At 39.3% G+C, this 20,842-nt stretch overlaps 1 protein-coding gene across 6 annotated transcripts in view; it reads left to right on the forward strand.

Moving 5' to 3' along the window:
* Nucleotides 1-18,502, forward strand: part of TTC17 (tetratricopeptide repeat domain 17) — a 102,229-nt gene extending 83,727 nt beyond the window's left edge. For 3 of the 6 annotated variants that reach the window (XM_032488485.1, XM_032488486.1, XM_032488488.1), the window contains 3 exons: nucleotides 13,817-13,936; nucleotides 15,610-15,753; nucleotides 17,357-18,502. In XM_032488485.1, the coding sequence (XP_032344376.1) occupies nucleotides 13,817-13,936; nucleotides 15,610-15,753; nucleotides 17,357-17,488 (396 nt within the window). In that variant the 3' untranslated portion in view covers nucleotides 17,489-18,502. The other 3 variants (XM_032488487.1, XM_032488489.1, XM_032488490.1) reach the window with 3 other exon arrangements.
* Nucleotides 18,503-20,842: the final 2,340 nt, after the last annotated feature.

Raw genomic sequence — 20,842 nt, forward strand, 5'->3', positions numbered from 1 at the left:
CTTACTCAGCCTGCTGCCTGTCTCTGTTTCTGCCACAACCTCTTAAAAAAACTTTGTGGACTTTCAAATTATAAGCCATTCCATCAGACAAAAGCCACACCACAGATCTCTTCAAGAAGGCCTCTGTCTACTTTGAACATAAGTCCAGGACAATACCTTTAAGGTTCTTGGATGCCTTTTGTCTAAATGAGTCTATGAGGCTAAAATCTAGACTCAAATCTTTGTGAGGTGGTAATAACAAAGGGTCTTACTGCTGTGCTTTTGATTTGATCTTGATACTAAGGCCATAGTTTTACTGGTGGCACCCTGGATTTGATTTTTTGTCAAAACCTTGTTCTAACCAGAGAAGCTGGCAACTGAGAAGGTGCCATTTTCTAACCCTGCAAGTTCCGGGTTGAAAGCATTTTCTCTAAACTCTGCTTGAAAACTGTACATTTCCTTGGTTAGTTCGTCTCTCTTTTAATACCTTATTATAGGTGATTTTTTAAAAAACCATTTATCACTTTCAGCATTCTTCCTAGAAATCTTCATAGCCTGATCCACAACTTCGCTGGGTGTTTTCCTATATTCCAGGATACAGCCTCGCTGTTTGTTTTGCCAATAGATAATGATGCCTCTTCTCCAGCCTCCAAAGCAGTTTCCTGAGTGCTCTTCCAGCCTCCATTATTGTTGCTGCTCCTTCAGCAAATGTCCTCAACCTGTTCCCCCAACTAATGTCACATGCTTTAAATTTCTGTTATGGCAACACTCCATTCTCAATATCAAATACTGTTTTCAGTTATCTTTCTCGCCTAATAAACCATGCCAAGATATACTGGCTTAAAATAAAACTACTATTTGCTCAAGATTCTACAGTCTGAGCTGGACTGTCTTCTGGTCTCGCTTGGAATCATCATGCAATTACAGGCATGTGGAGACTCAGCTGGGGCTGGCCACCAGAGAAGGCTGGAGTAATTGCAGTAGCTGGCACAGCTGCGTATCCTCTCTCTCCAAGTAGTCTCTCCATCAGAGAAGCTGCACACTTTTACCTGGCGACTCAGGGCTCCAAGAGGTGAAAGCAGAAGCATCCAGGCCTCTTAGAGTCCACAGACAGAACTGGAGCAGCACCACTTCACCCTTCCTGTCTGTCAGAGCAAGTCCCAGGGCAGGGGAAATATCCTCTGCCTGCTGCTGGTGACAGAGACTATGGCCCATCTTTAATCCACCATAGTCCCTCTCAAAAGGAGCAACAATAAGACTGGCAGCTTCTCAATGGAAATGATGGAAACTAGAAGCCAATGGAATGACATCGTTAAAGTACTAAAGAAGAAAACTACAAGCCTGGAGTTCTGTGTTAGCAAAAATATTCTTAAAAAATTAAGGTGAAATAAAGATGTGTTCAAACCAATAAAAATTCAGAGAATTTGGCACAAATAGGCCTACACTGAAATAAAAATTAAAGGGAGTTCTTCAGAAAAATAATCCCAGATAGAAATATGGGCATGCTAGAGGGAATGAAGAACACTGGAAAGGAAATATAAATGACGAGTTATTGTACAAAATAATAACTGTACTGCCCTGAGGAGCTTCAACTCTATGTATAACTGAAATTCATGGTGACAACATAAATGATGGGAGGGAAATAAATGGAGTTTAAAAGTTACAAGATGTAATTGGTATTGGCCAAGTAGTTAAAGAAATAATTTGCAATGGACTGTGATAAGTAAGAACACATGTTTTAAGTCTCACTACTAAAAATGGTTTTAGAATGTAATTCAATAGACAGAAAATGGAATAATGTAAAACATTTGAGTAATCCAAAGAAAATCAAGAAAGGTAAAGGCACATAAAAATAGAACACAAATAGTAAAATAGTAAATACAGTATATCAGTAGTTGCTACAAAAAGATTTATAATTTAAGCATTTTGTATGGAATGGATTTTTTAAAATCTGACTAAACTATATGCTGCTTAAAAGAGAAACACTTCAAATATTAGGATACAGAAGGGTTGAAAGTACAAAGATAGGAAAATAATATACCATGCAAACAATAAAAAAGAAAGCACATATAACTATACTCATTAAAAAAACTTTGAAGCAAGAAGCATTGTGAGAGTAGAAGGGCTAAAATGAAAAAGATTGATAATACAGATGTTGGAATGATACTGAGCAACCAGAGTCTGATACCTTGCTAGTGGGAGTATAAAATAGTGCAGTCATTTTGGAGGACAGTCTGGTAGTCTATTAAAAAGTTAACATATATGACCCAGTAATTTACTGCTAGGTATTTATCAAAGAGACAGGAAAGTCTTATGTCCACAAAATACTTATTAAAAGAATGGATAAGCAGTGGTATATTTATACGGTAAATACTATTCTACAAGAAAGACCCAATATCCATATTGAGGAATCTCAAAAATATTATGCTAGTACCAGACATTGGACACAAAAAAGTGTGTAGTGTATAATCCCAACTATATGAAATTCTAAAACAGGCAAAACTAACCTATCGTGATAGAAATCAGATCAGTGATCACTTTGTGGAGGAAGACGTTGACTGGGAAGCAACTTGAAAGGACTTCTTTAAGTACTGGAAATTTTCTGTGTCTTATATTTAAAACTGAATGTTGTACCTAAGTTCTAAGCATTTCTCTCTATTTAAATTATACCTTGCTTTTTTTAAAATGAAGGTTAGATAAAGATTTTAGACTACCAAAAGATGAATGATGTGTATTACCAATAGATTTGCATTTAAAATCACTAAAGGGATTTTTTTTCAGAAGGAAAACTATCCCAGGTAGAAATTCAGAAATACAGGAAAGAGCAAAGAGCAACAGAAAAAATAAATATATTAGAGTACGTATAGAAAATGGTAATATAAAATAATAACAGTAACGTCTTCTGAGGTTACAGTTCATGACAACAGCAATACAAAAACTCCTTTATGGAGTTGAAGTGACCACTGTAGATGGTCTTAGGTCCAGGTAGACATTTCACACTCATGTGATCAGCCTCACTTGGCATGGGCTTCACTCAGAAGAATAAGGGAGTAGGAAGCACAGCAAAATCTGGTGTGTACCTCCAGAATGAGCCAGGGACCATTCTCGGCCCACCCTCATATGCTTGTCTCCTCCCCGCCCCCTGTCAGGTATCAATGCCTAGTCTGGCTCAAATGCATCACTAAGGCAATATCATTCTTGCCAGCCAGCCCATTTGCAACTAGGTTTCCAGTCAACTCCGTGTCTTGGACAGTGGGGCATTTTTCTCTCAGTCATAAGTTTGTCTCCAGCGTTCATCCATTCCTACAAGAGGAAGATTTCTCCCCTGTCACACAATGTCAAGCTTTTGCCACCAGACTCTGGGAAAGTTGGTTCTCACTGAGGCTTCAGTCTCATCAGCATCTCCCTCTCCATTCCCTTTATATCACAGTGCCTTGGCCATATTGAACCAAGGATGTAAAAGTCTGTTCCATTGCTGCTACCACTCTGCATGCCCAGTGCCTGTGGTTTCAAGGCCAGCTCGATAGATATTTCATACTAGCACAACCCAGTAGGGCACTTGTCTTGCCTTCACTCAGGAGGATGTGGAACAGGAAATACAGCAAGCCAGCAGTGAGGCTTTTCGTATTTTTCCAGGAGTCCCTGTAGCTCTCTGGCAGCAGTCCTGGAGACTGCTCTCTGCCCTAACCCCCCAAGACTACATGGGTGAGTGCGGGAACCACCATGGCTTGGAAGTCTCAAGTTCCATGTTAGAACCAGTGCCTCTTATAACAGTCCCATGGGCCCAGAGTCCAACAGTTCCAGCAAAGGACAAGAAACATCAAGAAGCATCACTCAGGAAAGCCCAGAGCTGTGGCTTTCCACCAGGTCATCACAGTCCTCCTGGTCCACTTGCAGTTTAGTCAGATCGTCTTTACCATGAGCGATGTTGCCCATTAACATGGGTGACGTTCTGCCTTTATTAAGTTTCCAGGGGAACACAGCTGAAAAGTTAACATGAGGTTAATTTCCCGTGAATACACATGGACAAAGTGATAGGCTTTAACTTTTCAGGAAAGTAATAAAATTAATCATTTATATTTTTAGCCTGTAATCATTCAAAGATATGTTGTACTTTTAGGCTAATCACTAAACAGGTTAAATGTATAATTAAGGGAAAATGAAATAATAAAAAAACATTTGATTAGTTCGTAAAAGAGGCAAAGAAAACAAAAGAATGTAAAACAGGTGGGTGAAGTAGAATGCAAATAGTAAGGTGATAGTGATAAACCCACTGTATCAGTAATCACAATAAATATAAAAGGACTAGGTACCCCAGTCAGAGAGCTAATACTACCAGACTAGGTTAAAATACTGAACCTAATTATGTGCTCTTTACAAGTAACACCTTAATATAAGATACAAAATGTTCGAAATTAAACAGATGGAAAAATATGTCATGCAAACACTATTCAAAAGGAAGCTGGTGTAACTATACGAATATCAGACAATGTGGAATTTAAGGCAAGAAGCATTACTACAGAGAAAGACAATTCATAATGATAAAGTGGTCAGACCACCAGAATATTAAAAATTGTAAGTCTATATGTAACCAATAGCATAGTTTCACATTATACAGACGAGCATTGACTGATCTAAAAGGAGTGATAAATGAATCCACAGTCCAAATAGACTTTAACATACTTCTCCATAGGTTATAGAACTAAGTAAAACTCATAAGTAAGAATAAGACAAAGAAATAAGTAAAGATGTAGAACATCTTGCTAATAAGCAAACTTGACATAACTGATATTTATCTAATGCCACATTTGTGACAAAATTCTCATTTTAAAAATGCGTATCGTCCCATTTGTTTACTTTTGTTTTTATTTCCACTACTAAAAATAAACAAATGGGGCCTAATTAAACATAAAAGCTTTTTGGCAGAGCTAAGGATACCATCAACAAAACAAAAAGAACCTACAGAATGGGAGAAAATATTTGCAAATGATGCAACTAACAAGAGACTAATTTCCAAAATATACAAACAGCTTATGCAGCTTAATATCAAAAAAAAAAAGCAACCCAATCAAAAAACGGGCAGAAGACCTAAACAGACATTTCTCCAAGAAAGAAATACAGATGGCCAACAGGTACATGAAAAGATGCTCAACATTACTAATTAATAGAGAAATGCAAATCAAAACTACAGTGAGGTATTCTCACACCAGTCAGAATGTCCATCATTAAAAAGTCTACAAATAAGTGCAGGAGAGGGTGTGGAAAAAAAGGAACCCTCCAAACTGTTAGTGGGAATGTAAACTTGTGCAGCCACTGTGGCAGACAGTATAGAGGTTCCTTAAAAAACTAAAAATAGTACTGCTATATGATCCAGCAATCCAGCTCCTGGGCATATATCTAGAGAAAACTTGTAATTCAAAAAGATACATTCACCTCAGTGTCCATGGTAGCACTATTTACAATAGCCAAGACATGGAAGCAGCCTAAAGCAGAGATACTCAGACAATGTATGTACTGTTGGAAGTTTACATTACCACCTATGAAATAGTTTTACCCCCACTCCTCCCCAGTAAGTTAAATCTGAATCCAATTAAGCCTCCAACAATCCATGGAAAAGGAGGACAGAGGACAAAGGAACATGTCAAATGGTTCCATGAGGATGCAATAAGCAGAGTCCAGTCAGTACACATCTACAGGATAAATAATCCTATTTCTTCTACAAAAGTAGAAATTTTAAATTAGATGAAGGGGAATTCTGGAGATCAAGAAAGTTAAGGAATACATTAGCCAATTGTAATGTATGGACTTTAGATTGTGATTAAAACTATAAAAGCAAAGCAAACTTTTATAAGACAGTTGGGGGAAATAGGAACATCAGATGAATACTTGATGATATTAAAGAATAGTTTTCAATATTCCAGGCCAGATTTTTTAAGTTTATGTTTTAAACATGAAGTTTTATCTTTTAGAGGTAGCACTGAAAAACTTACAGGTAAAATTATATAAAGTCTGGGCTTTGCTTCAGATTAGCATGGATGAGGGTTTATATGAAATTGGGTTGACCATGAGTTGTTGATAAGCGTTGAATCTAGGTGATGAGCACATGGGAGTTCATTTTACTGTTTTATTTATTTTTATATATGCTTGAACTTTTTCATTATAATAACACTTAAGAGATGTAGTCACAAAGGTGATCAAAGAAATGACATATCAGAAATGAGTAGGTAGATTTTTAAAAATCAATGCATCTTAAACTAAAAATACATTTATTTAAGTAATTAAGTCAAATACTCAGTGGATGAGTCAGATATATTTAGGCACAGTTAAATAGTGAATCTCAAGCTTTGTGTAAAAAAGTACCTGGAATGTTACAGAGAAAATAAACGAATCAGCAGATTCAGGAAGCACCATGTATCTCAAGCTGGAAAAAGAAAAAGAAATCCATGCCAAGATACATTATAACAGAGACAGATATCTTAAAAGCATCTGTTTCAGTCAGGGTACTGTCAGGAAAACAGAAATGACATTAGGTATTTCAGAAGAGCAGTTTAATTGAGAGAACTGATTACAGGCAGACCTTGTTTTATTGCACTTCGCAGATGCTACATTTTTTACAAGTTGAAGGTTTAGGGCAGCCCTTTGTTGAGCAAGTCTGTGCTATTTTTCCAATAGCATTTGCTCAGTTTGTCTCTCTGTGTCATATTTTGGTAATTCTCGCAATATTCAAACGTTTTCCTTGCTATTTGTTTTGATGATCTGTAATCAATGACCTTTGATGTTACTATTGCCACTTGCTGAAGGTTCAGATGATGGTTAGCAGTTTTTTAGCAAGAAAGTATTTTTTAATTAAGATGTGTACATTGTTTTTTGAGACATAATGCTGTTGCACACTTAATAGACTACAGTGTAGTGTAAACATAATTTATATGTACTGAGAAGCCGAAAAGTTCGTGTGACTCGCTTTATTTCAACATTCATTTTATTGTGGTGGTCCAGAACTGAGCCGCAGTATCTCCCAGGCTTGCCTGTGCATTGTGGTGGAGGGCTGACAAAGAAAAAAGGGAACAATGAGGTAAATCAGAGATGCTAACTGTAGGGAATGGCTCCCACCCCCCAGGATGAAATAAGAGGTAGGGTTTTCAGAATCTAGGAGTTTGTGGGAGCGCTCTGGCTGAGCTAGCATTCCAGCATCTGAGGAGGGAGCACGGGCTGGCTGCTGGGTCTGGGAGTGCTGGAAGAAGCTGGAGACTGGAGTGCTGCCCATGCAAAGTGTAGTTGCCAGAATGACGCTGACAGGAGCAACATGCAAACTGGGAGAGAAAGTGCCTCTCCCTCTTGCCTTCCAATCCCTTAGCACACAGATTTGCAGAACCTAACGAAGAAGCTGGCTAGCAAAGAAGTGTGCTTTGCAGAGTTCCAGCCATAGTATCACAAAGCAGATTACAGAATTTTGGATTTGCATCTGAGAGAAAATAGCTTAAGAAATATCACAGCAGCCATTCATTCATGTATTCAACAAATGTGTAGCAAAGGCCTACTTTGTGCCAAATACTTTTGAGGTGCTTGACATAAACTGGTGAAGAAAAATTTAAGACAAAGATCTCTGCCTTCATGGAGAAAGAAAGGACAGATCACCTATAGAGGAATGATGACTAAAATGACAGCCTAATTCTCATAGCAACTGTCTCAGCCAGATCACGGTGTTGAGAGGATACCGGACCCCCTAGAATTGTGAACCATACAATAAGGGAAGAATGAAGATGCTCAGAGATAATGAACTGGAAAAAGTTTACTACCAACAACCCTACCTTAAAGGAACTTTTCTGTTATGATAGCCAAAGAATGAGTCTACGAGACAAAGGAAGATTTACTAAGCAAATAAAATTACACAGGTACGCGAATTCAAACAAACATTGTCTATAGAAAACAATTTGTAAGATTTTAAAAGAAACGACTAAACGACTAAAAGAAATACTGAACAAAATAGAATGTACATTTGAGAGTGGGATGATCAGAGTTAAGTTGTTTAGAGGCCCTTTTAGTGTTCAGGAGGTGTGAGTTAATATATTGCTTGGACGTTAAGTTAAACATTGAGTAAAAATTTAAGGATAACTTTTAAAAGAATGTGAAAATCCAAACCTGTGAGGATAAAATAATTAAGGGGAGGCCCCCAAAAAAAGTCAACCCAAGAAATTTATGGCCTAAAAAAGGAGGAAAAAAGCATTCAAGAATCAGGATAAAAAGAAACCAAGAAATAAGATAATCTTAAAAACAGTCTGTAATATAATGGTCACAGTAATGTCAAATTGGAAAATTTTTTAAAGAGCTACATGTTTTTATGAGTCATGCCTAAAGCATAATAAAAATGTTGAAAATAATGGGGAAGTACTAACCAAAAAGGAATATACTAATCAAAAGGAAGTAGACATATTAATTGCCTGAAAAAAATATATTTCAAAACAGAAAAAATTATTAGGGTCATAGAGAATGATCACACAATGATAAAAGCTTTAATTCACCAGAAATATATACCACTTCTAACTTGATACATACCCAGTAAAATAACCTCAAAATATAAAAAGCAAAAAAAAAAAATGAAATTGACAAACCAACATAGACATCTTTCTCCGCTATTGATAAACCAATTAGTCTATGTCTGAATCTGTATTTATGAAGTGTATTAGTCTGATTTTCTTATGATACTTTGTCTAGTTTTGGTATCAGGACAATAATGACCATTGTATAATGAGTTTGGAAGTGTTTCCTCCACCTTACTTTTCTGGAAGAATTTGTAGAGAATTGGTATTACATCTTCCTCAAGTGTTTGATAGATTGCACTAGTGAAGCCACCTGGGCCAGGGGTTTTCTTTGTGAGAGATTTTTAACTACAAACCCACTTTCTTTAATGAGAGTATTCCAATTATCTTTCTTCTCGAGTAACCGTTGTTGTGTCTTAAAGGAATTTGTCCACTTTAAGTCATTGAATTTATTGCCATAAAGTTGTTCATCATATTCTCTTATCATTATGTTAATATCTGTAGGATTTGTAGTAACATACCTCCTCAATTCTGATCTTGGTAGTTTGTATCTTTTCTCTTCCTTTTTTTTTCTGATCAGATTGACTAAAAGTTTATCAGTTTTATTAATCTTCCCAAAGAACGGGTTTTTAGATCCATTTATTTTCCTGTATTGTTTTTCTGTTTTCTCTTTCACTGATGTCTGCTCTTACCTTTATTACTTCCTGTCTTCTACTTGCTTGGTATTTAATTTGCTATTCTATTTTAAATTTCTCAGTATGGAAGCTTAGGTTATTGATTTGATCCCTTAGGAAGAGAAAAACAAAATGTTACCAGAAATGGTGTGATTATCTACATAGGAAACCTAAAAAAAAATCTACAAATTTTTAGAAATAACAATGTTCTTATCAAGATGGTTGCCTTTAAGTCAATAAATACAAATAAGTTGCATTTCTATATAGCAGCCATAAATATTAGAAAGCATAATTTAAAAAAAGTTTGTTAAAAAAATAAAGTTCCCAATATTAAATCTAACCAAAAATCATAAGGCCTATGTACAGAAAGTGATAAAACTTTATTGAAAGACATTTTAAAAGACCTAAATAAACAGGAAGATATGTAATGTTCATGGGTAAGAGTTCACACACCATAAACATGTCAGTTTTCTCTGATTTGATTTATAGAGTCAATGCTATTATAATCAAAATAACAACAGGTTTTTTAACGGCACTCAAAAAGCAGATCTTTACATTTATATGGAAGGATAAAGAATAGACGTGACACTCTTGAAGAGAAAGGTGGTGAGAATTGCCATACTTTTATGAAAAATTACAAAACACGACATTATGCCATTTGCTCAAGGATCAACAGAAATAACCAGGGGGACTAAATCGAAAGTCCAGCATACACAGAGCTGTGGAGGGTCAGCAGGGAAGAGGGCGCTGTTCAGGAAGCTGTGCCCAGGCAGTTACTTAGTTCAATCCTCACCTCACATCTTACCCAAAACATGAATTCTGTGTGAATTAAGGACTCAAGTATCAAACACAAAACTTTAAAAATTAAAGTAAAATGTGGCAGATGATCATTATGGCCTTGAAGTACACAAAGGTTTCTTGAAGAAGATACAAAAGCACAGGCTTAAAAGAAAGAATGTTAATAAGCTCAACTACATTAAAGTTTAAATTTTTTTAAATTAAAGGCATTTTTCAAATTAGTGAGAAGCCAGAGTGAGAGAAAATTCATGTAACACATTTAACCTGCAACAATGAACATGCCAAGCATATAAATAAAGTGATGAGAAAGATAAATAGTAAAATATAAAAATGTATAAATGATATTAACAGACAATTCACAGAAAAAAGATATATATATATACACATATGTGTGTGTGTGTGTGTGTGTGTATATATATATATATATATATATATATATATATATATGACCAGTCAACACACGAAACAATTCTCAATCTCACTAATAATCAGGAAATGCAAATTAAGACTACAGTAAGATGCTGTTTTATTCCTACTGATGATACCAAGAATTAGAAAGGATACAGAGCAAGAGGCACTTTTAAAATTTGCTCACAGAATTATAAATTGTCTTAACACCTTTAGGAAACAATTTTACATTCTTTTGTTATGTTGGGCATTTGCACATCCTATGACCCAGCAGTTCCACTCCTAGGTATTTACTCTGAACTAGAAAAACTACACATTTATTGGCAACAGAAAACTTAAAAACGAAATTACTCAAACTCCCCATTTACAGAAAATAGGTAAATACGTTATAGTATATTCACTTAATGAACATATAACTGTGAAGCAAGGAAATTGAACTAAAGCTACACACAGCAACATGGATGAATCTTAGAAACAGAGTGTTGAATAAAAACCCCAAGGCCCAGAGGACTGCTGGTATAGTATTATACCATTTTTATAATGCACAGGAAGAAGTAAATGAAATATTATATTGTTGGAGCAAATATATGTGTGTGCAAGTGATAGAACAGTGTTTAAAAAGAGCAGTGGAGTAGTAAACACAACACTTGGGATACTGTGTGCCTCTGGAGAAAAGGCAAGAGGATGGCAGAGTGTGAGAACATATAGGCAGATGCAAGTTCATTCTTTGGACAGGTGGTGATTTCTGGGATATTCATTATTTTATGCTTTACAACATAAATTTATATTTTATATGATTACATATTTTACGTGTGTGTCTATATATATTCTTCAGTATGTGTCAAATGTTGGCATTAAAGAAAGATAATTTTATTTGTTTAAAAAGGAATCCTTTGGGGAGGCCACTCAGAAGAGTCAAGTGAATAAAGGAAGAACACATCAGGCTTCAGATTTTTGTGCTGCACCCATTCACACCAAGAGGCAGTGGAGCAATGCCAGCACATTATTCAAGGAAGGAAAGAAGGAGCTGTGGTTTTATATCCAGCCAGCTGTCCTTCAGGCATGAAGGCTGCAGACAGGAAGTTTTAAAATTATATGATTGTACTAGTTTGCTAGGGCTGCTGTGACAAACTGCTACAGACCAGGTGGCTTAAACCATTGAAATTCATTCTCTCACAGTCCTGGAGGCTGCACACTGAGGGTGCCTGTGCCGCCAGTGTTGGTTTCCTCTGAGGCCTCTCCCCTTGGCTTGCAGCTGCCCTCCCTTTTGGCACCTCTTCACATGGTCGTCCCTCTGCACACACAACCCGATGTGTCTCTTCGTTTTCTGTAAATTCTTCAATATAAATCCAGTTATGTTAGCTTAGGCCCCCACAATAATGGCCTCATTTTAACTCAATCACCTCTTTAAAGATTTTAAATACAGTTACATTCTGAGATACTAAAGACTGAAACATCAACATGTGAATCTTGAGGAACACAGTTCAGCCTTTCACGACAATCTGAGAATAATTTTCCCATCAACCCTTCATAAGAAAACTACTAGAAGAGGAACTTCAGTCAACCAGGAGGTGACTGGGGAAGCCACCTGGAAGTGATGCCTGTGATCATGGGATATATTTAACTGTAGAACCAACACAAAAACAAAGATGGGAAATAGGGTGAGAGAACAAAATATAAATACTATATGCCCTGACAATGAAAAATGATAAATTTACCAGAAAATGAGATTGGAAGAAAAAAATAAGATAGGAAGCAGGGTAAGTTTTCTGAGTGCCTCATCTGTGATGATTGGGAGTTAGAGATCGTCCATCAAAAGGGGCCAATGAGATAGTTAGGGAGAGTCAACATTAGACCTGAATTAGGTTCTGAGATTTTATATATGGTAAAGATAGCATCACAGTGGGTGAAGAGATGAATTATTCATTAAATATTATTGGAATAACTTAGTAGCCATCTGGAAAAAAATTAAATTGGAGCCATATCTTTTACTTTATACCAAGTTAAAATTTAAGTGAATCAAAAATTTAAACATGAAAAAATGAAACTACAAAAGTTCTGGGGGGAAGAAACATGGTAAAAATTCTTGATAACCTTGGAATAAGCAAGACCTTCCTAACTGTTACAACTGAAAACCCAGAAACCATCAGAAATAGATGAATAAACTGAACAATGTAGAAATCAAAACCTTTCTATCACACAAAGCACTGTAAGTCCAAAGGTGAACTTCAGAACCTGGGGGAATGTATCTATAGGGCATATACAGGCAAGGGACTAATCTCCCTAATACATAAAAAGCTTTTTCATATAAATAAGATACAGACCTCATAGAAGAACTAACAATATAAGAACAGGTACTTAATAGAAAAGAAATAAAAGAGGCTGTCAAACAGGGAACGTTGGTCAGCTTTACTCATAAGAAGGGAAATGCAGATTTAAACCACATTTTCACCTATCGAAAACCCAGGAGTTTAATAACAGACTCCTTGGTGAGGCCGTAAGGAAGCAGGGACTTGTGTATATTTCTGGTGGGAGATTAAATTGTTATAATCCTGTGGAGGGCAGTGTGATATCTGTCAAAATAATGTGTGTATCCCCTTGACATAGCATGTCCACATCTGGAAATGTATCCTACAAATATGCTTTCACAAGTACAACATCACACCTATACAGGATCATATTTGCAGCATTGTTTTAACAGCGAAAAATTGGGGAAGAGAGGAATATTCATTAATAAGGATCTAGTTAAGTAAATAATGGTACATCCAAACAATGGAATACTATGCAGCTGATAACAAAAGCATGAACAGGTTTTCCATACACTGATGTAGAAAGATCTCCAAGGTGTGTGTTTAGAGGAAAAAGCAAAGGGCAGATGAATGTTACCTCTTATATTGTAGGCTACCTCATAAAATAGGGGTGAGAGAGAAGTCTGTATTCATATTTGCTTGTATAAATCATAAAGAAATCCTAGGTTACATAAGAAACTAAAAATTAGTGTTTACTTGTATACAACAGACACAGATATTAGGGAGACTTTTTACTTTATAACTTTGTATGATTTCTGGTTTTTGAAACATGACTAAGTTACATTTTCAAAAAGCTAAGTAAATTTAAATGCAAAAGAATATGGGCATGAAATAAAGTTCTGCTGTTTAGTAATCTGAGTGGATTTGAGCACAATATTTAGCCTCTCTGGATCAATTTTCTTATCTATAAAAAGGCTGTAATGGTAGCATCTAGCTTGTAGGATTGCTGTTAGGATTAACGAGAGGATGAACATGAGGTGTGTAGCAGACTGCCAGCCCCAGCTAGATACTCAGTTAAACGGTCATTCATTTGTGTTACTGCTCTTAATCTTGGTGGTAAATCAGTATGTTATTTAAGAGACACCAGCCTTAGCTGACCATTCTTTTCTAGAACCAGACATCCTGGGTCCTTTCCAGCATGGCAGCCCTCTACTGGAGAGTGAAAGGCCAAGGAAAGAAGGCAATTGACTGCCTACGCCAGGCCCTCCACTACGCTCCACACCAGATGAAGGTGAGTGGGGCCCAGAGGTGTGAATTTCCATCCCTTGGTCCTTTCCCTTGTCCAGTGGGTTATTCTGAGGTTTCGACTGGACTTCCTCACACCCAGCCAGTAAGAGAGTGGCAGAAGGCTAAGATGGGGCAAAAAAAGTGTGACCCGTTTTCGCCCCCACAAGCCCGTGAATTATACCCACTGTGGTGCCCTCCCTACCTCAGTAAGGTGGGAGGAGCATCAGGGAGGGGCCTCAGGATCACTGTAAGACATTGTATCATTGAGTGCCCTTTCTGCTGTATTCAGAGCCATCCAACACACACTAAATACGCTGGCGTAGGTGGGCCGTCAGCCTCGAGTCCTTCTGGGTGTGGCTTATTCCCCGGGGCCTGGGGGCCTGTGGTGCCCGGTCTGGCACTTGCTTCCAGACACAGAAACAGAAGCAAATTTCCAGTTCTTCATATATATCAGCCAGTTCCTGGTCTTTATCTGACTTCATCTTTTCCACAAAAACAAAAACACCCAGAATACCCTGTGTAGCATCAGTCTTTTCAAAAAGCCATTGTTAGGATGACGGAGAATGTAAAAATTTTTAACAGCACATTTGTATCCACACGTGCTGAGTTCTGCATTAATCTCCAGATCTCATACTCCCTAAAGACAAGACCGTGTCCTCTTGTTCACAAGGGCGGTGTTTGGGCTGGTGGAAGGGGTAGGGCTTTCCTGTCAGGCGTTGCCGAGCTCTAAACGCAGCTCTCCCTCTCACCGGCTTTGTGATCTCAGGCAAGGTATTAAACCTCTGTGACCTCATATATGACACGCACTACTACGTGGGTGTCTGGTAGGGACAGAGGTGGTTCTCTTTTTCTGTTTTCTCAGCATCTTCTACAGAAGAACCCAGGGATGCAGAACAGTGTGGTACAGATAGTGGTTGCTCAGGTAACACAGTAAAGGGAATACGTATTTGTAATATTTGTGATATTAATAAATATTTGTGATAATAATATTGCTGCTTGTTCAACCTATCAGTCTGTGCTCTCTGCTGCTAGGCGATAGGGAAGGGCCAAGACTCTAGATCGGGGTCAGGGAACTTTCTCTGTAAAGGGCCGGAGAGTACAAATACAGGCTCTGAGGCCAGCCAGCCTCCTTTGCGGCCACTCACTCCTGCCACGGTGGCGTGAAGACAGCAACAGAAGTGCCCAAGGGAATGGAAGCGGTGTTCAAGTTTCAGAAACAGGCAGCAGGCTGGATGCGGCCTGTGAGCCAAAGCTTGCCAGCCCCTGCTTCAGGTGGTGCGGCCGTCCTTGCAGAGGACACCTTGGCTCTGACAGCACGTCTCACTGTGTGGTCTGTGGACAATGTCGGCCACAAACTATTCCTTACACATCTGCAGTGAGACTCAGAGCTTGCACCAGGATGGAAACCAGCAACCTCACCCAGCAGATTGTTTACCCAACTGACATTTTTGCTTTGTTTTTTGAGGCAAGACTCTCAGTGAAAGAAACACCGTGTTGGTACGCTGGTGCGAGCTCCTTCCCTGTCACAGACACGTAGCAAACCGCTGCCTCCCACGCTGAGATGCACGACTCTGCCATTTACCAGGAAACTGACCACATTACTTACCATCACAACAGCCAAGAAGGAAAGCTTAAAAACCAATATTCTAACTTCTTGCATTCTCCTTCCTCTCCCAGGACGTGCCCCTGATCAGCCTGGCCAACATCCTGCACAACGCCAAGCTCTGGAACGACGCCGTCATCGTGGCCACCATGGCCGTGGAGATCGCGCCTCACTTTGCCGTGAATCACTTCACGCTGGGCAACGTCTACGTGGCAATGGTGAGGTTGGCGTGAGCGGAGCAGACCAACTCTGCCGCTTTCTCTCAGGGGCACATCTTCTTTGATCTCAAACTTCTTTGACTATGTCAGTGTCCTCCAGTTTCCTGTAAGTTTTGTGTCTGAAAGTGTTAGCTCTCCACGAAAGGTATATCTTAAAAGGTAAGGGGTTTGAGTTTTTAAAAATAATACAGGGAATTCATCCAAGTGTTTGCAGCTACGTGGGTCCTCACTGTGAGTCTAACATTAACAGTAGAGTGAGATTTACCCACAGTTTTCTGGAGACATCGCCTGTTCCAGAAAACCTTACCTAACTCTCCATGTGGAGACACACACTCATGTGCTGTTACCTCCACGTTGGGCTGGGTCCCAGTGGTCGCACTCACGATGCCCTGTGCGTATGTCTCTTGTTGTGTTTTCACCCGGGTTTATAACCTTTAAGTGTTTGTCTCTGCCCCTAGACCAGGAGCTCCTTAAGAGGCTCCCCTTCATCTCCCTGTTCCTAGCACTTGACAGTATTTGGCACATAGTAGGTGCTCACCAAATGTTCAGCGAATGGTGGAATGCCACTAGTTTCATGGGATACCATTTACAGACGAAATGGCAAAGCTGTCATCCAGAACCCTGTACTCTGGTCAGAATGAGGACCGATTTCAGAACTGAAAATCCCAGGGGTTGCCCAGAAACTGTCATAGCCGAATTTAACATGAGAATTTTGCCATCCACTTCCATCGAAAGCTTGCTGTCCCGCATGGGGCTGTTCCCAAGCTGCTCTCCATGAAGGTTAATACAGTGAGCAGCTTCAGGCTCTAAGTTTTGTGTGTCATCCCTGACTTCAAAGGCAGGAAATATAATTTGGCCAGGTAGGTATTGCTGAATGTGCAGATTTCCCCCTCTGCTTCTTAAAACTGAAGACTCTATTTTCGTCCCCAGTAAGTGAATTTGATGCTGTGAATGAGGAATTCTGCTCTCACTTGGCTGGAGGGCGTGTTTAGCCAGCTGGTTCAGGCTCTTCGTCAGGAGTACTAGTCTAAGGAAAGATTAACGCCTTCAGAATGGCCGGGATCATTTCCAAACCGTGTTCACATTTCCAAGTGTTAGGGAGCATAAGGAACTGTTTCAAAATGTATGATTCTAATTGAAATACCTGACTTTACTTCCGTCTTTCCAGTTACAGTAGAAAATTCAGGCAGATGCCTAATGATCTTTCAGGCATAGTTCTAGAGGTCTCTGCAAGGATTCAGTGAAAGGGTTTCATAAAGCACCGAGCTCTGGGCCTGGCGCGCAGCAGGCACTCAGTTATGCCGGTTTCCTACCGTCACTACCACGATGACTCCTGTCATTGGGCCGAACCTCTGTAGAGTTGACCTCCCCTTTCCCCCGGCTCTTAGGCTCTGCCACAGTTTTCCTTGTGATTCTGGACCTTGGGGATGGAGCTGGTTGTTTCCTCCAGACCCCAGAGTTTTCCTCAGAGAGTTAGATCCACTGAGAAAATACCTCCGGATTGTCACGCCCACAGATGTGCTCTTCAAGAAGAAAGAAGTCACCATGTATATTTAGTCTGGTGGTGGTAGCCCTCTCACGTTTGTCCCTTGGCCCCTCACAGGAAGAGTTTGAAAAAGCACTGGTGTGGTACGAGTCTACACTGAAGCTGCAGCCCGAGTTTGTCCCGGCCAAGAACAGGATCCAGACCATCCAGTGTCACTTAATGCTGAAGAAGGGGCGGCGCTCTCCTTAGCTCACCTCCCTTTTCTCCTGTCTCTCTCTCTTCTCATCTCTTCAAAACAGGAATCAGAAAAGAAACCAATCATTGTCAGTATCTACCTTTAATGATGTGTGCTTAAACAACCAAATAAGACATATAGCAGGACTTTTACATACATGGGAATTGGTTTGTTTTTGTTTTTAAGTTCCTTCTTTCCCCCAGCCAACCTCAGAAACACAAATTTCTTAAAAGGAAAATGCAGCTTAAAGATATTGTGTAAATACTGAGCCAAGACATTTCTGGAGCTGTGCTCTGTCTCCAAAACCTCGATGCCTTTAGGGCTTTTCTCAGTGGTCCAGCCAGCCTCCTCCTCTTGGGTGGAGGACGAAGCCGCATTGCACATTCTCTGCTTCCTGTTGTAGCCTCTGTTGTCAGTGGAAATGCAGAAGCCCACCTGGTGCCAGTCAGTGAGAAGCCATGTTCTGCGCTCTCTCCTCTCAACCCCCACGCTGCCCCCAGTCTCGTCCGTTCCGTGCTGCTGTGTCACAACTCAGAGGTAGTTTGCAGGGGAGGAAGGGAAATTTTAAAAACAAAATATTTACAACATCAGAAACTCTTAGGATCACCTGACCTTTGTGATGTTATTTATGTTGGGGAGGGAGGGGGGCTGAGCAGGGGAAATCAGCAGTGTACAACATCTATATCATTTGTACTTTAATTACAAATTACAAGGAAACCAATAAGTGGAAATCCTATATAACAGGTTTATATATATAGAATATGTATATTTGAAGCCCTCTACAGACTGAGTCTATGTTTTACTAATTCTTTGTTCACTGTGTTACCCATCTTGAAATAAGGCGTGAGTGTCAGCTCCCTCTCTCTGAGGCCTCCAGACGGAGCCCTTCAGGAGAGTGATGAGCCAAGGTTGAGTGTTTCCGTACAATGCTTATACCTCTGGTCCCAGGAGAGTCAGAAACTCCAGACATTTGGGAATCTTCAAGGGCACATAATGAGGACAAAAATAAAAGTTGTTTATGAACAAAATAGGTCTGTGGTGTGGTTCTTCTTTAGAAGCAGGCTCATCTGGACAGCTCTGAAACCTAGCTGTAATCCTGGGTCAGGTCTTCTCAAGTCCTAGTTGTCTTTTTACTTTCTTTCTTCCCACAGCAGCAAGGTGAGGGAGGAAACAATCCATCACTGGGTTTTATGGTTGGTGAAGTTATTAGCATGATGCATTTGACTAGGAAAGCTGCACAGTCAGCAGATGTTCAGAGTTGATAATTGACCTTCCTGGAAAAGGAAGAATAATCCAAGCCACAGAGTCGTGTCCCCTCAGGTGAGCACCGACCCTAAACTTCATCCAAGTAAACTCTGGGGAGAACCTTGGTGAGAGCCGTACCAGTGAAAATTGAGCGTTCCATTTGGGACAGAACTCCACCGAACACAGTTTCTAGTAGACTTTGCTAGAACCTTGTCAGACACCGGTCAGATCTAACCCTGGGTCGCTGAACCTGGAGCATTTGGTTCTCTCACAGACTGTGTGACTTTTTTTAGAAGCAGGTGAGCAGAGATACCTGTGAGCACTCCATCTTTTACACAGCATGAGTCCAGCTAATTTCAAAGTTTTATCAGATGTATTTTAAGAAATCAATTTTGAATGAGAATTGTGAGTTCATTGACTGACTGCTGGATAAAGTGACCTCTTTTCACTCGGAGGATCCTTATGAATTAACGTGTGTGTCTGAGTGTCTTCCCTGTTTCCCCACCTCTCCAAAAGGTGGCATTTAGTTTTTCCTGAAACTTCTTTTTTTTAATTTACATACAGTGAAATTCACTTTGGTGTAGTTCTTTGAGTTTTGACAAATGCAGAGAGTCATGCAGCCACCACAACAAACAAGACACAAAACGTTCATCACCCCGAAAAGACTCCTTCACTCTGCCCCTTTCTAGTCAAACATCACCCTTAACCCTTGGCAACTGTTGATCTGTTCTTTGTATAAGTTTTTTCTTTTCCCTCACATTATTTAGTGAAAGAAGTCAGACTCCAAAGGCTATATACTATATAATTCCATTTACACATTATGGAACAGCAAAAGTAGATGCCCTGAGGCAGGAGCATACTGAAAGTTTCAAAACAGGAGAGTAATAGGAGATGAAGCCGAAGAGGTGAGCCAGATTGTGTAGTGTTTTTTTTTTTTTTTTTTTGGTTTTTGTTTGTTTTTTGTAGGGCTCTATCTGTCATTGCAAGTCACTAGTTTTAAGGAGAGCAGTAACATTATCTGACCTATTTTAACAGGAGTCAAGATTACTCTAGGATTTTTTGACCTGAGTAATTAGAAGGAGAGAGTTGCTATTAACTTAGTTGGGAAGACCAAAGTTAGACAAGAATTTTGGGGGAAGATAAGGAATTCAGTTTTATGTAGACCATGTGACGATACCATGTAGACAGTTGTATAAATTAGGATTATCAGAGGATATGAATGCTGGAGATTTAAATTTGGAGGTCACAGGTGTGGGAATAGTATCTGAAACCATGTGACTGGATGAGATCATTAGGGATGTGAGAGAATATAGACAAGAGTACAGATTTAAAGACTGAGAACTGGGAAATTCCAATGTTATGAGGTCAGACGGTTTACATGCCCAACAACAGGAGAATTCACGCCTGATGTCCAAGAAGCAGTAGAGCAATTTGAAAAGTAAGAATGCTGAAAGTGTTCACGTAGTTAAAAGACTAGCACCCGTATATCAGAAAAATTATGAAACATGGGCAGGTAGATATGGTGAAAAAAAAACACATAGGAATCCTACAAGTGAAAAATATTACTGAAATAAAGATCTCAGTGGATAGGTTAGACTGGACACAGCTGAAGAGAGCGTTAGTGTATTGGAAGACAAGAAATCTACCAAAGCAAAAAACAGATAAAATTTTTCTCAGGTATTTGTATTAAATGCTTTCATAGGACAAATTCCTCACTTTCCAGGCTAGGACTCACTTTCTTAAGCAGTCAGGCTTTTGCATCAGGGTCCAGAAATGGAATAAAACTCTTAATTTATTTCTAGAATTGGGAAAAATCTGGTGGCAGGATTGAAGACCCATGCTAATACGAAGAGCTAACATCTGTTCATTGCATAGTGTGTGCCTGTCCCTGTTCAAAGTGCTTCACATGGATCAGGAGCAATGGGTGGCTCAGGCGGGGCAGAGAGGCCAGATAGTATCTCTGTAGGTTAAGTGAGAACAGCTTCACATGACCTCTGGAGCTGTCCCTGATTTAGTCTTCCCTCTCCCTTTCAATTTCCAGTATCTTCTCCCTGATGCTGCTGTAGCTTCTCTAAGGTATTGCTGGGTCTGTCCACCATTATTAATTCAATAGTTCAGTGACT

This window comes from Camelus ferus, chromosome 10 (genome assembly GCF_009834535.1).
Source record: "Camelus ferus isolate YT-003-E chromosome 10, BCGSAC_Cfer_1.0, whole genome shotgun sequence".
In the NCBI taxonomy this organism is placed as follows: Eukaryota; Metazoa; Chordata; class Mammalia; order Artiodactyla; family Camelidae; genus Camelus; species Camelus ferus.